We start from the raw sequence: 19,344 nt of genomic DNA on the forward strand, positions 1-19,344 counted from the left end.
AGCTTTGCCCTTGCTATCGCCAAGGCTTCCCTCCACCCTTCACCCTGGGGCATGTCCTGGCATCTACAGACTGCGGATACAACCCTTTCTTTCCTGCACCCTCACCCCTCGGAGCACAAAGGTGAGGGGCACCTTGGCCTAACTACACGTCTCTCTCGGGCTAAAGTGCGAGGGAGGTGACGCCGCAAGGAATGTGGAAATTTGCTGCCTGCATGGACAGCGAAGTGCCTTGTTTTACAGTAAACTCTATCTTTCCGAGTTGCTGGGAGGGAGCGAGCCGACTTCCGACCCGGGACCGGCGACTCGCGGGACGGAATACCGTAGGCAACTTGGACTGAATTTTGGGTTTTTTTTGGGCGAGGATATCCTGCCAGCAGCTGCCGATATCCTGCCCCCAAGTGTGGCTGCGGCAGCCCCTGCCTCCGAGCCCGGAGGCCAGCTGCCCATACCCACCCACTTACCCACCTACCTACCTACCTACCTACCTACCTACCCACCTACCTACAACTACTACTTCGTCAACCTCGCCGTCGCTACCGCTATTGCTACCGCTAATTAAAGCTATTCCTAACGTTAATATGCTATAAAAAGAGAATAATTACGAAGTTAACGATCCCTTTATCTATTAATATAACTACGTAAAGTACGGCTACCTACTTTACGGCTAGCGCTACCCTACCCGAGGCTAGAGTAGTACTTAACGAGGCTACTTACGAGACGGTAGTCGTAATTAAAAGTAGTAACGCCTCGCAGAGTTAACTTACCCAAATAAGCGTTATAAATCCTCGACCTCGTTTATAGACTATCGCTAGTAAATCGTTACTAGCCTTTTAAGCGAGTTAATTAGGTAGTTAGTTAATTAGGTAGCTAGGTAATTAGCCTAATTTAACGGAATCGTCGATTTAGGCTAACTTATTAACTTAGGTTAATTCGTCGATTATTATACTTTTTATTAAAACAATTTAATTAACTACGAGTTAATTAACGGCCTCTAATTAGCTTAAACTATTCGAATACTAACTACGCAGAGCCTAGCTTATGTGTGTGCCCGAGACCGGCGGTCGTGTGGCGGCCGCAGCCACACTTGGGGGCAGAATAGCGGGAGCTGCTGGCAGGATATCCTAGCCCTTTTTTTTCCTCATTGGGGGAGTGGTCCTACGATCGAACGACGGCTGAGAGCCAAGCTTCCATCCCTTCCCTTTCGCCCTTCCCGCTCTGCTGCCCACAGCACCCTCTGTCTTTCGCCTGTCTATAGCTGTGTGTGGATCGGGATGGGCAACAACATCGTCATGGCTCCAGAATATCTAACTTTTACGGTGTTTTCTTTTTCCTGTTCGTGACTCCCGTTGTTTGCGCCATCCCGCCAACATCGCGGCAGCGCCCCTCCTTCGCCTCCCGTCCGAGACGTTGTATAACCTCATCCCGAGGCATGGCAACTCCGATCCTCCAGGACAGGCTCCCGAATAGGGCAAGACTCCCGTTGTTGTATGGATGTATGGATGTGCCTTTCTCATCAAGAGTCAGACGAGGCCCTGCTTTGATACAAACTCTCTTTTGATTATCATCATTCTCTAATTGAATCCTCCGCCTCTATTTCCCGCGTTGGCACCGAACTTGCTACCCATTTTTAACCATCTCGGCCCTTTCGTAGCCTTGTTGTTCGACATGCCCCAACGTGCCAGCCGGGCCCAGCGACTGTCATGCTTGCTCTCGGTCGTTGACCGAGACCGGCCCCATGCGTGCGATCATCAACGCCTCACGCCCAGCACGACGCTGACCCATTCGCTGTGGCGTTGCAGCGAAGGTCACTCTAAGCAGGGAACCCCGAAGTTGCGAGATTCCGCTGTAAACTCTCAGAGAGAGCTACCCCAGCTCTCCATCAACCCGTACCGCCCTGCTACTTGAGCACCGAACTGGTACAACTCCCTGTTGTAGATAGTGTACAACTGCCCTTGACGCTCATTCCCCCGCACGTCCAGTAATTGAGGGAGAAAAAAAAGCTCTCTGTCGCTGTCTGATCATTGGACCGTCGCGATGATTCTATTCGCTGTATGGAGCCTATTCGTCCCTTTTTGGCATGTTTGTTGTCCAAATTTACCTTTGCGCGGACCCTGAATAGTCTCTGGAGACTGGAGCCTCCTTGCCGGCACTCCGCTTAAAGGCTGAAAGCACCGCCTTAAGTCGACCCACCCCCTTTTGGCCACCCCCCCCCTTTTGGCCACCCCATTTCTCCATCCCAGCCACCGCATTAAAACCCTACCCACGATTTTCAAACCACTATAATAATTACAAAAATCGTCTAAATATAATTCTTTTTTATATACTTATTTATCGATATATAATAGTCTTATATACTAAAAATAAAGTTATTTAGGCTCTTAAGGCTATTAAAAGAGGTCTTTTAGTTAATCGGGCCTCGATTAAGTTCGGAGTTTTAAAGTTAACTCTTCGTAATTATAAAAGAGGTTACTAAATAAGGGTAATAGTATTTATAAACCTCTAGAGGCTTCTTCTATAATAAGAAAACTAGCTAGCTTAATAAGTTCATATTTAGTATAATCTAGGTATTATATTAACTTATAAATAGTTTATAAAATTCGCTAAATAAGTTCTAAGATCCTAAGGGGATATAAATCCTTTTAAAAAGTGTTACGAAGGTAACTTTGTTTACCTTATTATTCGCCTTATTATCAATATTACGTAAGCAAACTATATACCATATTAATCTACGATTTCTGTAGATTATTATAGGTATTGATTATGTAAGCAATACTGCTTATATAAGCTTACGTGAGCAATGGAAAGTACTAGAAGGTAACTAAATAATCTGGAATTTACTCGAGGCGGAATTACGTACTACGATTACGCATTCACTTACGTATACGCTTATTAATTATATCATAATTAATAAGCAATGGAATATTCTAGTAGGAGGTTTTTATGCCTATATATAGGCGTGTATTTGCCTACCTAGACCTTTCGTTAAGCAAGCAACTTCTTATATAGTAATTCAACTATATTACTCTCTTTACTACAAAAACCTCTTTTATATACGCTTATTTCTCCTATATTCATATATTCTTGCTTCTATATGAATATTCACTTTTTATATTCTTTATAAGAATATCCCGCATTACCTCGTTAAAGCTATACGTGCTAGAAAAAGAGATAAATAGACGCTTTTTTAAGGAGAAACTTATTAATTAAGGTTTAGGGAAGTTGTACTATCGATTTAAAGTATCTAAATAGGGCTACTATTAATATAATTAAGTTATAGTTTAGATTACTTAATATATTAGAGATGAGCGATATTAAATAAGCTAATAAATATAATATAAATAAGATTAGTATCCTAGAGGGTAAGGGATTTAATAGCCTAGTTTTAAGTAAAGTAAAAACTATAATAATATAAAAAAAAGAACTTAGTTCGCGTACTTAGGTATTTATAATTAAGTATATTTTTATTAATAATTAAGCTATTAAACTATTAGTTATATATAAAGGAAAGTTAGTATAATAATAATAGTTTCTATTTAAACTTAACCCTTATACTAGTTAGGAGTTTATAATAATAAATAATAGCTAAATAATTAATAAGACTGCCCTTAAGTAGTTAAAAATAGTATTCTTATTATAGACTAAAACCCCCCCCCCCTTAAAGAGCTTAGTATACTTAATAAGCCTCGACTATTAGTTCTAAATAGCTATAAGAGTTATATAACGATAGAATTTATATAAAAATACTATAAAAATAACGTTTACTTACTATTCTTATTACTATATACTTCCTATATCCTCTAGCCGTTAAATATAGCTATTTTTAAACTTATTAAGTCTAAGTATAAGAAGTAGCTTAATAAGGAGGATATAGTAAATAATTCTATTATTATTAAAAAGCGGTACTTCTTAAGCTATTATTAAAAAGCTTATTTAGTTAGTTTAATATTATTAAATATACGAAATAAGTAGAAAGTAACTAGACTATATCCCCCTAATATAGCTAGACTACTTACTAATTTAATAGTCCTACTTAACCTAGTTATATTAACTAAAAAGACTATAAATACTAAGTAAGTAACTAATAATACTAAAAAAGCTATTAACTAGGTATTAATAGCGTCTATTATTAACTAGTTAATACTTAAGAAGGCTAGCGAGCTCTGCGATTAGTTAAAGTTATTTATAGAGCTTAGTCTAGATTATAATACTTAATAACTACTATTTAAAAAAGTAAAAAAGGTATTTAGTAAGTAGGCTTATTATTTAGTAATATTTTAATACTATATTTAAGTTCTAAAAGCTAAAGTTAACCGATTAAGGCTATAGAAAAAGAAAAGTATACTAATAAACCTAAATACTAAGTTCGTAGATATTTAGGATATATAGAGAGCTTAAGAGGACTCTAGCGACTGTTTAGTTAGTCCTAGTTAACTCATAGGGGTCGAATTACCTAGGGAGAATAATAACTATATTATTATAGTAGTAGAAGATAGTTAATTAATTAAGTATAATTAGTAGCGATGTTTTGATACTATGTTTTGATGGGGTGGCCAAAAGGGGGGGGTGGCCAAAAGGGGGTGGGTCGACTTACCTGACTCTCGTCATCCAGACATTGACCTCAACTCACGGTAGAGATTGGCTGGTTCGTAAAGCTGGAGTTGTAGGATCTTCACTAGCTCCCTGTTATTTGACCGTCTGGGCCCCCGGCTCTCAGTGACTCTCAAAATCACCACGTAACGGCAAACCCCTACAACCAATCCACTGTGGAGTTTCCCTCTAGGTTGTGTCTTTCCGCCTGAGCTCTTGGGAACGGTCCAACAGTGTCCAGGACAGCGGAGAAGTAATCTGAATGGGGCCTTGGCTTCCCTACGAAACCTCGAATCCATTACCGCACTTAGTCGACATCTCCGTCGCTTAGCCTAGAATGAATGGTACCACACCTTGGGCCGCCGTAGTAGACAGAATATCAGTAGCTACGTACTCGATCCGTGCTGTATGTAACGGTATTAGCTTACCTTGACCCCTTACTCTTCCCGGGGCGGCTCTCGATCTCTGATCTAGCCGACGTCTCGGGCCCCGCAAGTGCCATAAGCCCGTTTGCTAGATTGCTAGGTGCTAGAACACGCGCTATCTAGAGCGCAAGGATTGCTGGAAACCCCCGAGCCACCGCCAATGAACGACTTGATAATCATCACCAGCCTCTGGGTCTTTGTGGCAAAGCAAGAGCATCTGTGTACGCCCTCCCGCCTTCAACCAGATCTATGTGTTAGTCCCGAATATTGCGGAGTGGCTGGTGCCCTGAAGGGCTGAAGAACAACACCCACGGAAGCATGCAAGAGGTGTCTTTTTTGGCATACGTCCGTAGCACTACGAATATCAGATGGCGCAATACTCTGAGTCTCTATTCTTTGACCCAGAGCCCGGGCGGTCTCGACGACGGCGCCAACGCTACCGGGTCCTCCAACGGCGATACAAATTTCGTTACTCAATAACGAGGTAATCCGTGGAATTGCGATGACGACTCCTGGGGCCAGTCGAGATTGTCGTGAAACAGACCTGACAACTGAGCGGCGGTCGCTCACCACGGAGGTGTGTCCCAGTTGGGAAAATGCTAGTCGCTCCTCCGAAAGGCAAAACGGAATCACAGCAGCGATGAGCACCACAGGTGTGTCAGGCAAAGGTTGGACTTTAAGAGCTGGGCCGGGTGCGGCACAGGGGGGCTGCTATTGCTCATCTTTGGCATTCCTCCGCGGATTGTCCACCTTCTACCCCCATTCAGAGTTTGTCTCTGAGCAGCGGCTTTTCCGGACCGGTTGTGGATCGACCATCGTCTGTTCTGGCCTGCCTGTTCACAATTCCACCGCCCTGCTTGTGGTGAGCTCCGGATGTGCCAGGCACGGAACGGCACAAGTAGGCGGCTTGGTGATGGGGGTCGAGCGGAGTTGGGGTGCGCCGGTCAGCATGGCACGAGACACCCGGGCCAGAGCATCAGCCAGTTGCAGGTACTGTTCGACACGGTTTTGGCAGAGGGTGCAGTAGTGAAGGCTGACCGTGAGGTACCTGAATGGAGTACTGGTCAGTGATGGGTGAAGGGCCGAGGGTGGTATGAAGTAGGGAGAGGCCAACTTCAGATCCCGAGGTTGCTGGGGGACCCCCCAGGCCCCGCGTAAGAAACAGAGTTTTGATCCAAAACCTAGACAGCTTGTGTGGCTTCCACATGGTTATCATTTTTGGAAACCCCATCTCACTCATTGCTGACAACGACCGACGACAAAAGTCAGAAAGAAGGGCTCTGCTCCGTGGAAAACCGGGGCGAGTCAGGATTCGACGGCCCACCGGTTCCCACCTGTTCCACCGGTTGGACGTGCTGCCCTGGGCCTCTTTCTAGAAGACCGAGAACTTTAAATTCTGGAGAAGTACGGAGCCGGGCTGGGTGATCATGCAGAGGACAAGCAGGAACCAACAGTGCCACGGCAGACGTAAGGGAGGGACGCTGTGGGTGTTCTACCGTTTGAGGTATACGGTCAGGTCCCGGTCAGGCGGCGGTGAACCGAATTCCATCATTGAGCAACCCACTCGGACTGAGCAATGAGAACCAACCCTCGTCCGTTACTGAGGTGGCCAGTAAACTCTATGCTCCCTCAGCTCTCGAGTGCGGAGAGTTGACGGAAGACATCACCGTCAGGACCCACGCAAGAGTCTCCAGGGGGAGCCAAGAGGCGAGTCGCGGATAGGCAAGGCAAAGCGAGGCAAAAGGCCACCCCATTCAGTGCCGTGGCACCGTTCCGCACTTCGATTTCCGCTCACGGGGTAGAGATTCGTCTCAAGGGTCTGGATGGCTCTACAGACTTCGGGAGATTGTGGGCGGGTCGGCTTCGACGGGAAGCACATCGCGGCCACCGACCAAAGCTCTCACCATCGCGTGGCCAGGCCCGGTCAACCAGCCTTCGATCGGCCACATTCCGTTGTCCACTATGACCAGCAGCCACTATCACCACCCGGTGCTTGGTCCAACTACGCCGCAGTAAAGCCGTGGCCGTGCCGGAGACCTGCGTCACCTTATCAATCTGGGATATCATGACCGGCTGGGAATCCCCTCGCGGAGTCGGTCCAACTAAGGCAGTAGCTCGGCCGTGGGGTTTTGACGTTTGGTGCTCAACCACAGCCCTGTGCGCGCCACCAATACTGAAGCGCGGTCTCTTTTAGTTAGGGAGCCATGAATCGAGCATGATTCTTGAAGCCCGGAAGAACATTCAGTAGCGCTGTTTGCTACATGCGCTTGGACAACGCTTTGCTCCTCGCTTGTCTTGCATCCGCTGTATGTCAACAACAACTCTTTCATCCGTTCCAGTCTCCACGCCAAGGCCATCTCCGGGCCCTTGACTTCGGGCATGACGTTTCGACGATGGCAAGATTCAGCAAAACTTTGGATCATTCCCACACACTCGGGAGTCACGGCTCGTTGACAGCCCAGCTTCGATTACAATGCGAAAACACAAATAGTGCCGTCTGTTGGTCATCATGCCGTTCACATCCGGTACCATTTTGTATCGAAGCAAATTCTATTCAGCCAAGCCAACTGTATTATACAATTATCGGCACAAAGTTTACAACCTTTGCGGAATGCTGTTGGATGCTGCCATGCTGGTCTAAATGGTGAGTGGATCTATAAGTCGTCAATAAGAAAAGAAACAAACAGGACCGATTCGCATGCCAATCCCGAGAATAAGGCGAGCGTCTCGTTCAATTGATAATACATTAAGGAGGTGCCCGGCATCCCAGGATCTCCGACCCACCAGCCGAGCGGAGGCTGGACGGGCCCCAGATTTCGGCTTATTTGCTCCGCCGTTTGCCGATCTGCCATCCCCATGATCTGAGCACCTTGACAACCTTTGGCGTAACCGCGGCGGTCAAAGGCACTCTGAGGAAGATGAAACTTTTGTGGATTGCATATGCCAAAGCCAACTGAGTTCCCAAGCCTACAACAAAGTCAGTTCGTGGAGCTTTTCAACCCTCGACCTCGAGAGTTCTCGTATTGCAGTTCATGTCGACTTACTGGCTTCCGCTTTGTTGGCGCGCTGAGCTTCCTCGACTCCCCATGTTGCCTTCTCAACAGCATCGCTGATGTCGTTGTTTCCCAGCTGCTCGGTTTCGGCCTTGCTGAGTGCGGCTCTGTATTCGGTCCACCAGGTCTTGACTGAATCAGGGATCACTTTTTGAACGTGGGACACTACCCAGTGCTCCAGTTGACCTACAACCTATGTGTCAGTACTGACTCACCACACTTAGACTCGCATATATTGCTCACCAATCCGGTCGGTTCCAACGATCCGCACCAGCAGGAAACAAAAAGGAAAATCCAGAACGCTCAAGGCCAAATACACGCCAACGGCCGACCACCCATATTCGCGCGAAAGCTTCTTCAACCTTTGACTGAGCGAAAGCGACTCTTTGGCAGCACCGTCTGCCGAGTTGCTCTGCCTGGCGGAGAACCGGAATGTCCGGCGTGATGACCTGAAGATCGTTTCGAGCCGAGACGTGATCCAGCTTGAAGTCTGACTTTGCGACCAGCGGAATTGGGTTTGCGATGCGCCAGGTCTTTGATGTGTTGCTTGCGGGGTTGTTGTCTTGAATCTTCTCGTTGGTGCAGTGAATTGCTTCCTCCACAGTGCCTCTGTTGCATTTTGCCTCGCTGCCGGTATCGCACGGCGCGGTAGGGTTGCCAATTGGAAAGCTGGTCGCATCATCTTGATGGCTAGCACGATTACGCCAATAGCCCCTAGACACAGATTGTTGATTCTTATGGCTCGTTGTGGTATGTCTCGACTCGAGTCAAGGTTGTAAGGTCGGTCGTGAGTGATGGGTTGCGATGGAGACGCGCCGAGCTAATCAAGCTTGCGTGCAAACGGAATTTTTCTTTTGGAAGCCTGGGTTCCGAATCGCCGTAAACTCCGCGTGGATGACGACAAAAAGTGTGTTTTGCCTCCGATGCGCCGGTCTCCGATGGTGCCGTTGTCGCCGAAGCTTCCAGTCGTCGGTGTGCGCACACAATCAGCCCAAAAGTTCGCAAAAAGGCTCGGTCGTACTGATCAGTGCGGATGCTGCTTCGGTGGCTTACGCGCGCGGCGAGAGTCACGTTGGTTCTCGCGTCTTTGACCCTGGATGTTGAAAAATCTGACGAGAAATGGATCTCCTCCGACGAACTGCCCAGCTGTGTCGTGGGTACCCGGTAGAGGCGGCACCCGCGTGCGGAACATGCCGTCAGAGATGTGGCTGGTGATATGGTGGCGTTTTCATCACGTGAGAGATATCGGAAAAAGACTGGTGCCGGTATCCGACCTCATCTCATCACTCGGAAGTCGGCCCGGGTCAGTCTCAGATACGAACGTGTCTGCGACAAGCCACAAACTTTACTCTTACTACGCATGCGCTGTGTCTCACACACCCCATGATAACTTCACCGCCATCACAAATCACTCGCACTGACTAGCCCGTCCTCTTGGCTCCAACAACGGGCAAAAATTTGGAGAGGTCTGGAACCAACATGTTGGACTCATCGCTCATTAAAAGTCAATCTGCGGAATGTGTTAGCCTCAGCGCATCGCTGCGATATTCTCCCATTCGCTCACATCAAATTTACGAGGGCCTTCTCAACTCAAAAGCGTATTGGGCCGTTAAATAGATTGTCAGCAGGTCTGAGAACTGATGCGATCCCTCGAATGGAAAGGTTTGCCTGCGAACACGCACCATTTTCCTTCAGGATCTCTGCTTTGCCCCACGATCTCCTCTGGGTTGAGGGTTATAGGGAATTCGTCAAGGGTGTGGGACAGGGGCTTCCACTTTGGAAGCTACCTAATGGCTCAAGCTCCGTAACACCTCGGAGTATCGATAGGTCGGCTGCGCCATCCTCCGTCCAAAGCTTCGTAGAAGTCCTCGGTGTTTCTCTGGCAGCAGTTTCTCTTTCCTCGCAACTTTGTACGTGGTGATGATGCAATTAGCAATGATTTCATCCAACGTTCACGGTTACTACAGCAGGCAACCAGATAATGCAATACAAACTCTATCGCAATAAATGTCAGTATTCAGGTTTTCTGCCAAACTTTGGAGCGCGCTTCGTAATATCGAATAGGAAACGAGAGGTTCGGAGTAAGCCCGAAGATTATCCAGGTGGACATTCATCGGATTTGGGCCCGATCAGTATTGGCATTACCACCCTGGCATCACCATGGAGTTCAACATGAACGTGTCATGGACCGACAAGGGCCGGCAGGTTCAAGCTCATCAGCCCCGATTGCCGCCTATAGCTCCAGCCGCCGTCGTTATCCAATTCCACCAACCGACCGCACTTCCGTCCCCGAGACCCGGAAGACGGTGGGCGGAGAGGTCGGTGATCCCGGGCTGCCATGGCTTCGATAGTGCTGCTTGGGAGTTTCTTATATCACCTTGATAAACTCAGAATTCTACCGAATCATTCAACCGAATCATTGAGCGTTCATTATTGGTGTTTCAGTTCAGCCTTGTTGACCGCTTCAAGTGCAACCAAACTTTGCAGGCAGCAGGTGATCACGGTGATCTCTCCGTCCAGACAAATGAATTGGAGGGATATCAATAGCGCAAACCTTCTTGAGGACCCTTCAACCCCGTCCAAGTGTACATAGTATGTAGAGCACGCTTGCGACGACCGTGCGGGGCGCGGCAGGCAGAAGGGTCCTCTACGGACAAGGTTTGCTATACAAGTACGAGTGCTTGTCATCAGGGATGCGAAAGTCAAATTCCCACCAGGGCCCGCCGGGCTGAAAAGTCAGGATGCTTTCATGATTTTACATTACACACAGCTTACATCTCACGGTCTAGCGGTCTTCAGTCGCACGATGTGCTATTGGTTGGGAATTGAACAAGGCCACAACATGCACCACCAATATGCTTGGCACCCCGAGCTCCTCCGAAGTCGTTGGCGCACTTCGGGTCCGGCTCGTGGTTCATGGCGAGACCTCTGAACATCTGGGTCCCCTGGTACGATGCCACCCCCACCACGGATATTTTGCTTGGCGCCTCCCAGGATCGAATGCTGTCACGAGATATGGATGTGGTTAATGCTGCCCACATTGAGTGGGCCCGCTTTTTGTGACAAATGCATACCTACTGTGGTACATCCTGGTGGTAGCTGACTTGTGGGCGAGGGGGTGAACGTAGGGGTGATCAGTGTGGGTGGGTGTGCGTTTGTCAAAGCGTGTGTGTGAGAGAGCGAGAGACGTGAGTGACTTGCAGCTCTCTGAATGCTAGCATTCGATGACACAGGCACATAATTCGATAGTTCGGATGGTCTATTCTCTGAGTGTTTTCCTCTCTTCCCTTTCCAATACCTTTTTTAGGCGTGGCCTCCGCGGCTAACGCGGGAGTCAGGACCCCGCGATAGTTTTCTCACATAGACTTTTTCTCGAACTTTTCCAACCTTCTTGGCGTCTGAGTCCAAAGGCCTCCTCCAACACCGGCGTCCGTCGCCTTCACCGAGGTCTGGAAGTCTAAGCCGTACGGAGACAATGCCTTGGCGGCATGCTGCATTTCGTCCACTTTACGCACATCTTGCGACTCGTTATCCCAATTCGTACTTACCCCTTCCTTTCGTCCTTTTTGCGATATGTGCAACATTCAACGTCCGGTCCACTTGGTGGCGGGTATCGTGCATCGTATTCGATACTTTAAGGAAATGTATACATATCCCTGCATCCCATCGATCCATGATTCCACATGGCTACGAGTTGCCGGCCAGATGCCGCTTCCAGGAGCTGGAAGAGGCGGGTGGCTCTGATTGGTACACCCCAGTTTACAGGCTGCCGTGGCTGCTCCGCCTGAGATGGTAATCCTACTAGAATTGACACAGATATTGCGATAATGAACCTCGGACTCGAGTCAGGAAGAGCCTCGGAATGGGCCTCGTTGCGCAGTACATGATTATCAAGCGTCCCAGCGGCCCATTCCGCAATGACTAACGAGAAGACCCGCCGTTTGTTACGCATAGAAACGGTCCACCTCCGACTGCTGTACCAACAATCGGAAGTTCCAGGGCGATAGTGGGCTGTCGTCTGAATCAGCAACCGGGCCAGGTCCGACAATAGCATCAGGCGGGGCCCCCATGGCTTTTCTTTCCGAGGCAATCCCGAGCACGCCTTTTTCTGCTCAAAATTGATGTTTACTGAGGCGAGAACCCTGACAGTGAAGCCTTCCGCCCTCTGACTCGTTTCTCGGGGCATGGCCTAGAATGGCAAGCTTCCAGAAGCATAGCACGGTTGGTTTCAGGCCCGTATTGCTGACAAAGGGCCAAGAGAAGAAGAGAGTTTGTTGCTGGTTGGGTGCAATAACCTAAAAGGGTTGTCACGAGTTGCTGAATTGCTTAGAATTGCTCCTTTGGCTCTGGACAACTTTTGGACGAATTACCGTAATCGTAATATGTCCCGAAGCGAACATGGAATTTCGCAAAGAAGAAAAGGAAGAAAAAAAGATCAGATGGGTTTGTTTCATATCGTCTGGAAATTTCTGCCCAGGAATGTCGTCAAACAGACATCATGGGACGTTGCTGCCCACGATTCGCAAGTGGCTGCGTGCGGACCGGGCGGAAAGATTCCCGGGATCGATCCCCACTGAGCACCGTGGAACGGTAGCTGAGATGGTGTGTGGACGTCCAAGTTTGTGTTCCCGGCCGTTGCTCACCCGTGCTTCCACGTGTATCAATAGAGAGTGGCCATATCCTGATTGACGTATGCAGGTAGAGTCAAGACGAGTGCACAAGGACCTCATGACACATCTCGAGAGTGGTATCTTCGTACGTGACACCCCTCTATAAACCTAAAATTGCGGTTCGTGTATCGGGCGTTGACCGTACCGTGCCTTACACGTGTAAAGTCCCTTGATTCTCGCAAGAGCCCTGCTCCCAGTCTCTTCACTGATCAAGCTTTCGATTTAATCAAATCAATCGCCTGCCCATTGCAAATTTGTCCTTTTTTAAACTCTCTATGCCAAGACATGTTATATCGCCAAACGAGCTCGATATTAGTTGTCTGGTCTTCTCTGATGGAACACTTAGGTCATGGCGCACTTTCTCTGATACGAGAGTTGCAAGCATTGTGTTGACTGCGGGATTCAGACGTAACCCAAGCAATGACATCCACCTGACAGCTGCGATAGATTTGTCTCTTTCGGGGCGCTACCTCTCAGCTCCCTCCCGCTTCCCGTACGGAACAATTCTTCTGAGGTCGTGAAGTGGGCGGGCTTGGGGGTTGTCCGGAATCCCCTTTGGGAGAGGCGAGGGAGCATCAGCCACCCGAGAGGCGAGGCCCTCAATGGAAGCTTCCAACTTCTGGGTGGGATCCGTGGTCGAGAGTCGTGCCGGCCGGGACAGTATTCGTGGAAACTGGAGCGGGATTGCGTGCAGCTGCCAAAAGGTTAAAACACCATGGTGGTGTGTAGTCAAGTACGGGAAGGTGTGCGTGCGTGTCAAACATCATCATGTGTCACTTGATCAAAGCCCGTAAAGCGTTTTTTCAAATACCGAAAAGCTTAAAGTACTAGCTTTGATAGCTACTTGGCTGTCCCATTGTGCCTATACAGCCTTTCCGAGTGCGATAACTAACCTAATGACGGTGTATATTTCGTTCTGCTTCTGAACTTTCTGTAAATTCCCATAATTTTGTCTTTGGGCTGTCAAGAAATGCATGGTCACCAATTAACAAGTCTTGGAAGAAGTCGTGGTTACATTGCTCTCTGTGAGAGTTCAGAGTTTCGTTAAAGCAAGTCTTGCTGCGCCACAAACTGAAAGCGACAGTAAGGAAACTTGTTTGCCCGGTGTTGGATTATCTCTCAGTGGTAATTCTGCTTCATCGGTAGGTATTTTGTCTTTTGGTTGCTAACTTATCCCCCGAACTCTCAACTCCTAAAGCTTTTCGGCGAGACCGAAAGCCTATAGATTCCGTGCAGAGCGCCGAGATACACGTAACCTACACGCTGTGACGTGGATCGCGATCAGCCAGTAAAATGACCTTGACTGCAGAGTCAAAAGGAAAAACCTGCCCCTCGAGCGGTGTAATGTTTGCAGTCTATCCATGACGGTTGCATCTCAGTCAGAAGTCATCCAGGCAATCGTGTGTGTGTCGTGGAAGGGAAATGCTTTCTATTGCCGAACTTGGAGATTGCCGGCTCACTGACTATTCTCTCACCCCCCTAGCAGCGAAGGCAATGGTTAGGTCTTCCCGTCACAGCTATCTCCAAGGGCCCTAGCTCCGGAAGAGTTCATGGTAGCAATTTGCTCGCAGGATGGTACAATAGCAACAGACGCAACAAACGGCTACTGTGTATCGTACCACGATGATGCAGCTAACAGCAGGTGCAAGAGGTTCGTCACAGATGGCGCTGGCGGAACGGAGGGTACCCGGTCTTGGCACGGCTCGGGAGCGTGAAGGAGGGGCTTCGAGAAAGTCGGGAAAGGTTCCGTAGAGCGCTCCCCATCGGATACGGGACGGCTGACCAAGCGGTGCCTGAGTCGGTAGGAGACGATGTCCCTGCCCGTTTTGGAGGGAGAAACAGCCAACCTCCCAGGGCTTGCGTCATAGTTCCACCGAAGATAAATACGAGATATTAATGGGCAGCAAGGCACTGGGCGATAGGGCAAACTATGTAGCAGTGTGCAACCGGCAGGCAAAGAGCTCCTGTCAGGGTTTTCAGGGACCAGCTAGATCGATCCCCTTAGTCAATTCCCTTGAGAGTTGACAAGTCATTCAACCCTGCAAAAAGTCGGTGCTCTGTCCGGGAGAATACAAGTCCACCGACCGCATACTCACAACTTTTTAAGGTTGGTGATAGCTCCACGCATCTACATGAACAGCTCCACACGTGGTCGGTCAGTTGCGACTCAGTACGTCTTTTGAACGTAATGATGGTGTGAATATGACGTTAGAATAACGGCACAGCAGATCTTTTTTTCAATTGACATAGTTGTTTCCAGTTATATCTGGATATCGTAACTTCTCGTGACGTATTAATGTCCAATTCGCCATGTACAGGATGGGGAATCCGAGTTGCGACACTCCAGAGTCTTGAGTCCTTGTTGTTAAGCCCTTCTTGAGAGTAATTGCAAGCGCAGTGTTTTACTTCCCTGACATACAATGTGACGGCGCTTGGCGCTCCCTCGTCTGCCCACGCAATCCCAGGCCTTTTCATGCCTTGATGACTTGTGAACTTTGATTTTATCTCATAATCGAGAGTCAGGTCTTTAAGCTCAAAGTGCCCAGGCTGATCGTAATGACATTTCGATGTTGCCGAATGAAGGGGTAGACATAGCACCTGAAGCTTTGCTATTATGAATCACGAGAGTTGGTTCTAAAATCGTGCAGTGAGGCTGACGTCGAAGCTCCAAATAACTTCAGAAGACTGACTTGAGATGGGAGCATAGGCCTGTAAACACTGGGCCTTCTCGTGGTATTCAGCCCGTTCTGCCCAGTGATCTGCATGGGAGTACGGATAGAGGTGAACGACTCTTAGGACGAAATTAGCATGCAAATATGGCCCTTGTCATGTCATCCATCTGGTAGTTCGGGGATTTTGGCTACGTTGGTAAGACGTCGGAGGGTATAGCACATCTTGGCGTGTCCCCGTGAATGGCAACAGTCGTGCAGACCTAGTCTTCTGACTTTATCAACAGATCACTGTCCCCAAGAATTAAACCTCAGAGGTAAAGATTGAGCGGTCTATCTGAAGCGCACTAAGGACGTATTTGGGAGAATAGAAACTGTGTATGTCCGGTGAACTCTGCTACTGCTGCCAAGATATATATATAACATACACCATCGGCGTTGGCAATAGTCGAAATGTTGAGAACGAGGTCAAATGTGAGCCGAGAGCTCACAGGCTACAAGTTAGCAGGCAAGATCGCAGAACGGCAGAGTTTCTTGGTCTTGGAAATGTACCTGCGGGACTACAGATCAATCCCCGGATCAGCAAAGCGGTGTGATAGTGTGCGATGCCTCAGAGGCTATTACCACGTCCGTTCAATTGCGCTATTGGAACCATGACCAGCATCGAAACTAGCTGACGGATGATTCAGAGTTGACAAGGCCGTTGGTGACAACAACCCTCATGACCCGCGTAAGCGGCAGACTGACAATGCTGGTTGAGACCATTTTGTCAGATATCCTAATCTACACGACAGCCTAGGTCCCAATCCCTTCTTGAGGCAATTCTGCGAGTTCAACTTACCGCGCAATACTATGGATGATGTAACTGGACGTGGTGCATGATGAACCGAGAGAGGGAAAGCGAGCTCCAAGGGGAATCGGCTTATTGCTCTTGACTTTCGTCTATCGCTTGACGATTCCGTATACGCCTTTCTGTTCATCCCTTCCACACACCTTAAGACATCACAATCAAGGCGCATATACAACCCCTCGACCTCACCCCCTTCACTATCCAGGCGGCGCCCGTCTAGTTCGACGGGTCAGGACAAGCCGAGTGGGGTGGTGGAGTGGTTGAAGGTCAACGATCAAGTGCGCCCATAACCTACTCGAAGCTAGGCTCTGGGTCAGAGGTAGATTCCTAGCATGAGTGCTAAAAGGTGCAGCTTACCCAGATGAACTCCTTTTGCCTTTGACGATATTTTGGGCGGCCGTTTATTCCAGTTTCTCCCCCTTTAAGGGGCCGGGCACAAGAGACGGGAGGTTGAGATTTTACCGAGTGAGCTACGGTACAAGTATATAGACGTTCAAAATAGTCGAACGAGAATGCGACTTACTATCGGGACACGGTAGGCCTCGTATGCGCAACGCGAGGCTCTCAACTATGGACTACGTCCTTACGTCTCCTTTCACACGAGCCTCCAACAACCATGGGGTTCTTCAAAAACGACCCTATAACCTGAACGAGCTCAAGTAGATAGTCAAATGCCAGGTCTTGTTGGCAGCTATATTTATGAATTTCGCCAGGGCCAGTCAGGAAGAAGACGTGAGGCTTTCCATGAGATCATCTTTCCCATCCTTCGCGTTCTATTAGAGCTAAGAACGCAAAAGTCGTCGTTGGAAATCCATCAGCTAAGAGAATGACTTGGAGAGCACTAGTCATATTCTCAAGATTCGAGTCTGCGCACATTCTCTTGCATATAGTCTTCTTAATCATCATCTTCGTGTAGTTGCTAGCGCCGTGCTATAATGTTCTTCTCTTCAGGAGCTCTCATGCTCACCTCACCCCATTGAGTATGGGCTTGTGATATAGATAGCCGATCTCCGTGCTTATCATCGCTTCCACTAATGCTATACTACTTGTTGCAATCAGACCTCTTCATGCTAGCTGCACTATAGCCACTGCCGAGTGAGGCCATACTAGAGGAGTTTTGTGACTATGATGAGATTCCATATCGACCACTTTGCCTGGCAAGGTACACGTCGCTAAGTGAATAAGGATGTTCCTGTGGTTCTTGAAGACACTTATAAGGGTATGGCTCGAAGAATAGCGTGGGATTGAGAGCGCCTAAGGATATCTTCTCGTCGACTGCCAATGGCTTATAACACACCACACTCGACAGATCACCGCTACCATGGATGGGATGCGAGGAGGCTTTACTGTGAGAGGAGACACCTTCATCGCAAACAGGACCTTTAGATCTTACCAGAAAGACATCTTTTCATCTATCATAACGTCAAGAGATGATCCTTACGAGAATGTCCCGGAGCTATGAGTGCCTTGAGTGGTACCTTCGGCCCTCACTCTGGTGCTATGCCCCTTGACGTTTCATATTCAGTACTGCGCTCCTTTGTAAGGTCCAATTATACAACGTGAGTTGTTGGAATTCATGGAGTTTCCACAAGTCTGGTTAGTGGGGAGGGATGCATTCCTGCGGCGAGGTTCTCATATCCTGCTGAGTGCTGACTTACACCGACTTGACGAAACTCGCATTATCACTCCACCAATGTATCAATGCAAACAATATAGGCCCCTTCTTGATGGTCAGGTCTGCGAGAACTATATCCTCAGAGCGACGATTCTGATGAACATATAATCCCATGGAGCAATGCTCATTGATGTGGGTTTCAATCGCCTGTCCTGGTATATCTCACCCTCATAGACCGATGAAGGATGATCGCGGGCCGACTGTCAATAACTGTCAAACTGACGCTTCACTATGCAAAGCCACCCATATATCCCCATCGAGTCGCATACAATTCATCGTCGTACGGGCTGGAGACAGAGACGCTGTGAGATGTCTCGCAGCTTTGCTACTCGCACGCCACTCTGAGTTAGCGGCTTTGAGCAAGACTCTATGGTTCCAGAGGCGAAGAGGAGTCACCTAGGCATCCCAGGTACACGAGATGCTAGAGTGGCTCAGGGAACTCGCGATGTGCAGTGTAAGCATTGAAACGTGGAAATCCACAGATCGAATTGAAGCCATTACCCAAGAAATGAGTGAAACTGGATCGATGCTCTGAGTGATGTGGGTGGATCAAATACGATGCAGTTGACAGGCCTCACTTATGACCATCTCATAGCTATCGAGATGCCGTTAGGGTAATCACACTCATGATTGCTGGTGACTGACTTGTTGAGTAAGTAAATTCAAGCTAAGTATAAGCGAACTTGAGGCGAGGGGCCATCCGACGCAGCTCGTTCATGATGCTAGAGACATTGATGGCAGACCATGATCAAATGAGGTGGAATACGAAATGACGCTTGGCATGGACTCAGTTATCCACCTAACTACTCAGATGTTGTGAGAGATCTTTGCTATCAATGACTCGACGGTGCAAGAGATATCACGGCTGGCCAAAGCGAACGCTTGGTTTCGAGGGCATCATCAACCATAGTAGCGAGAAAGTCAAAAAGTCAGAGTTTACAAATGTGCAAACTAGTGGCTTTGTTACCTTCAAAAACAATTAAGGGGTCTACAAAATATCTTACCACATAGCTTGTTATTGTGGTTGAGTAAAAGTCGGTGTTGACTAGCCCTGTGCGTATAAGCCACGCCACATTTCTTCCCTCGGATCCCGAGGACATCAACTCATTAGCAAATGCTCCCCTTCATGTCCGCAACGTGTTCATGTCCGCAACGTGAAACAGCGTACATCAGTACAATACATAGAAAATGAGTGATCAAGGCTGAAAACGGTCTGAGAGTCTTAGCCAGACCTCCTGATTGACACCATCAGAGGGGTGAGGGGGGAAGAGGGTTGAAGAACCACGCTTCTTCAACAAGTTGGAGAGTCTTGTCCGAGGTGAACTTGTGTGCTACCACACTAGGTTCATCGAAGATTTCAATATGTCAGCCGCTTCCGAGTTTCTTAATGTGACTGCAAAGCTAGCCAGTAGTTC

General features: G+C 48.3%; 4 protein-coding genes across 4 annotated transcripts; 2 read left to right on the forward strand and 2 right to left on the reverse strand.

Annotated features, from left to right (window-relative positions):
* Positions 1-5,172: 5,172 nt before the first annotated feature.
* CLUP02_10772 (uncharacterized protein) lies at positions 5,173-7,653 on the forward strand (the record flags this gene model as incomplete). Its single annotated transcript, XM_049289745.1, has 11 exons — positions 5,173-5,233; positions 5,305-5,455; positions 5,535-5,922; positions 5,985-6,079; positions 6,160-6,357; positions 6,446-6,479; positions 6,540-6,698; positions 6,771-6,967; positions 7,026-7,169; positions 7,241-7,451; positions 7,504-7,653. The coding sequence occupies 11 exons, from the start codon at positions 5,173-5,175 to the stop codon at positions 7,651-7,653; spliced, it is 1,788 nt and encodes a 595-aa protein (XP_049146890.1).
* A 180-nt stretch (positions 7,654-7,833) lies between these two features.
* On the reverse strand, positions 7,834-9,257 carry CLUP02_10773 (peptide alpha-N-acetyltransferase Nat2; the record flags this gene model as incomplete). The annotated part of the gene is made up of 6 exons (XM_049289746.1): positions 7,834-7,979; positions 8,057-8,251; positions 8,309-8,427; positions 8,462-8,821; positions 8,908-9,085; positions 9,119-9,257. 6 exons carry the CDS (start codon positions 9,255-9,257, stop codon positions 7,834-7,836), a joined length of 1,137 nt encoding a protein of 378 aa, XP_049146891.1.
* Positions 9,258-9,281: 24 nt separating this feature from the next.
* On the forward strand, positions 9,282-10,447 carry CLUP02_10774 (uncharacterized protein; the record flags this gene model as incomplete). Its single annotated transcript, XM_049289747.1, has 5 exons — positions 9,282-9,368; positions 9,491-9,663; positions 9,728-9,975; positions 10,033-10,139; positions 10,199-10,447. The coding sequence occupies 5 exons, from the start codon at positions 9,282-9,284 to the stop codon at positions 10,445-10,447; spliced, it is 864 nt and encodes a 287-aa protein (XP_049146892.1).
* A 48-nt stretch (positions 10,448-10,495) lies between these two features.
* On the reverse strand, positions 10,496-15,629 carry CLUP02_10775 (uncharacterized protein; the record flags this gene model as incomplete). Its single annotated transcript, XM_049289748.1, has 21 exons — positions 10,496-10,632; positions 10,721-10,809; positions 10,871-11,096; positions 11,152-11,324; positions 11,426-11,570; positions 11,648-11,664; positions 11,749-12,254; positions 12,313-12,360; positions 12,561-12,659; positions 12,709-12,790; positions 12,891-12,935; positions 13,206-13,408; positions 13,604-13,695; positions 13,751-13,827; positions 13,996-14,090; positions 14,355-14,591; positions 14,665-14,722; positions 14,832-14,863; positions 15,052-15,344; positions 15,426-15,557; positions 15,611-15,629. The coding sequence occupies 21 exons, from the start codon at positions 15,627-15,629 to the stop codon at positions 10,496-10,498; spliced, it is 2,805 nt and encodes a 934-aa protein (XP_049146893.1).
* Positions 15,630-19,344: the final 3,715 nt, after the last annotated feature.

Source organism: Colletotrichum lupini, chromosome 5 (genome assembly GCF_023278565.1).
Source record: "Colletotrichum lupini chromosome 5, complete sequence".
NCBI lineage: Eukaryota > Fungi > Ascomycota > Sordariomycetes > Glomerellales > Glomerellaceae > Colletotrichum > Colletotrichum lupini.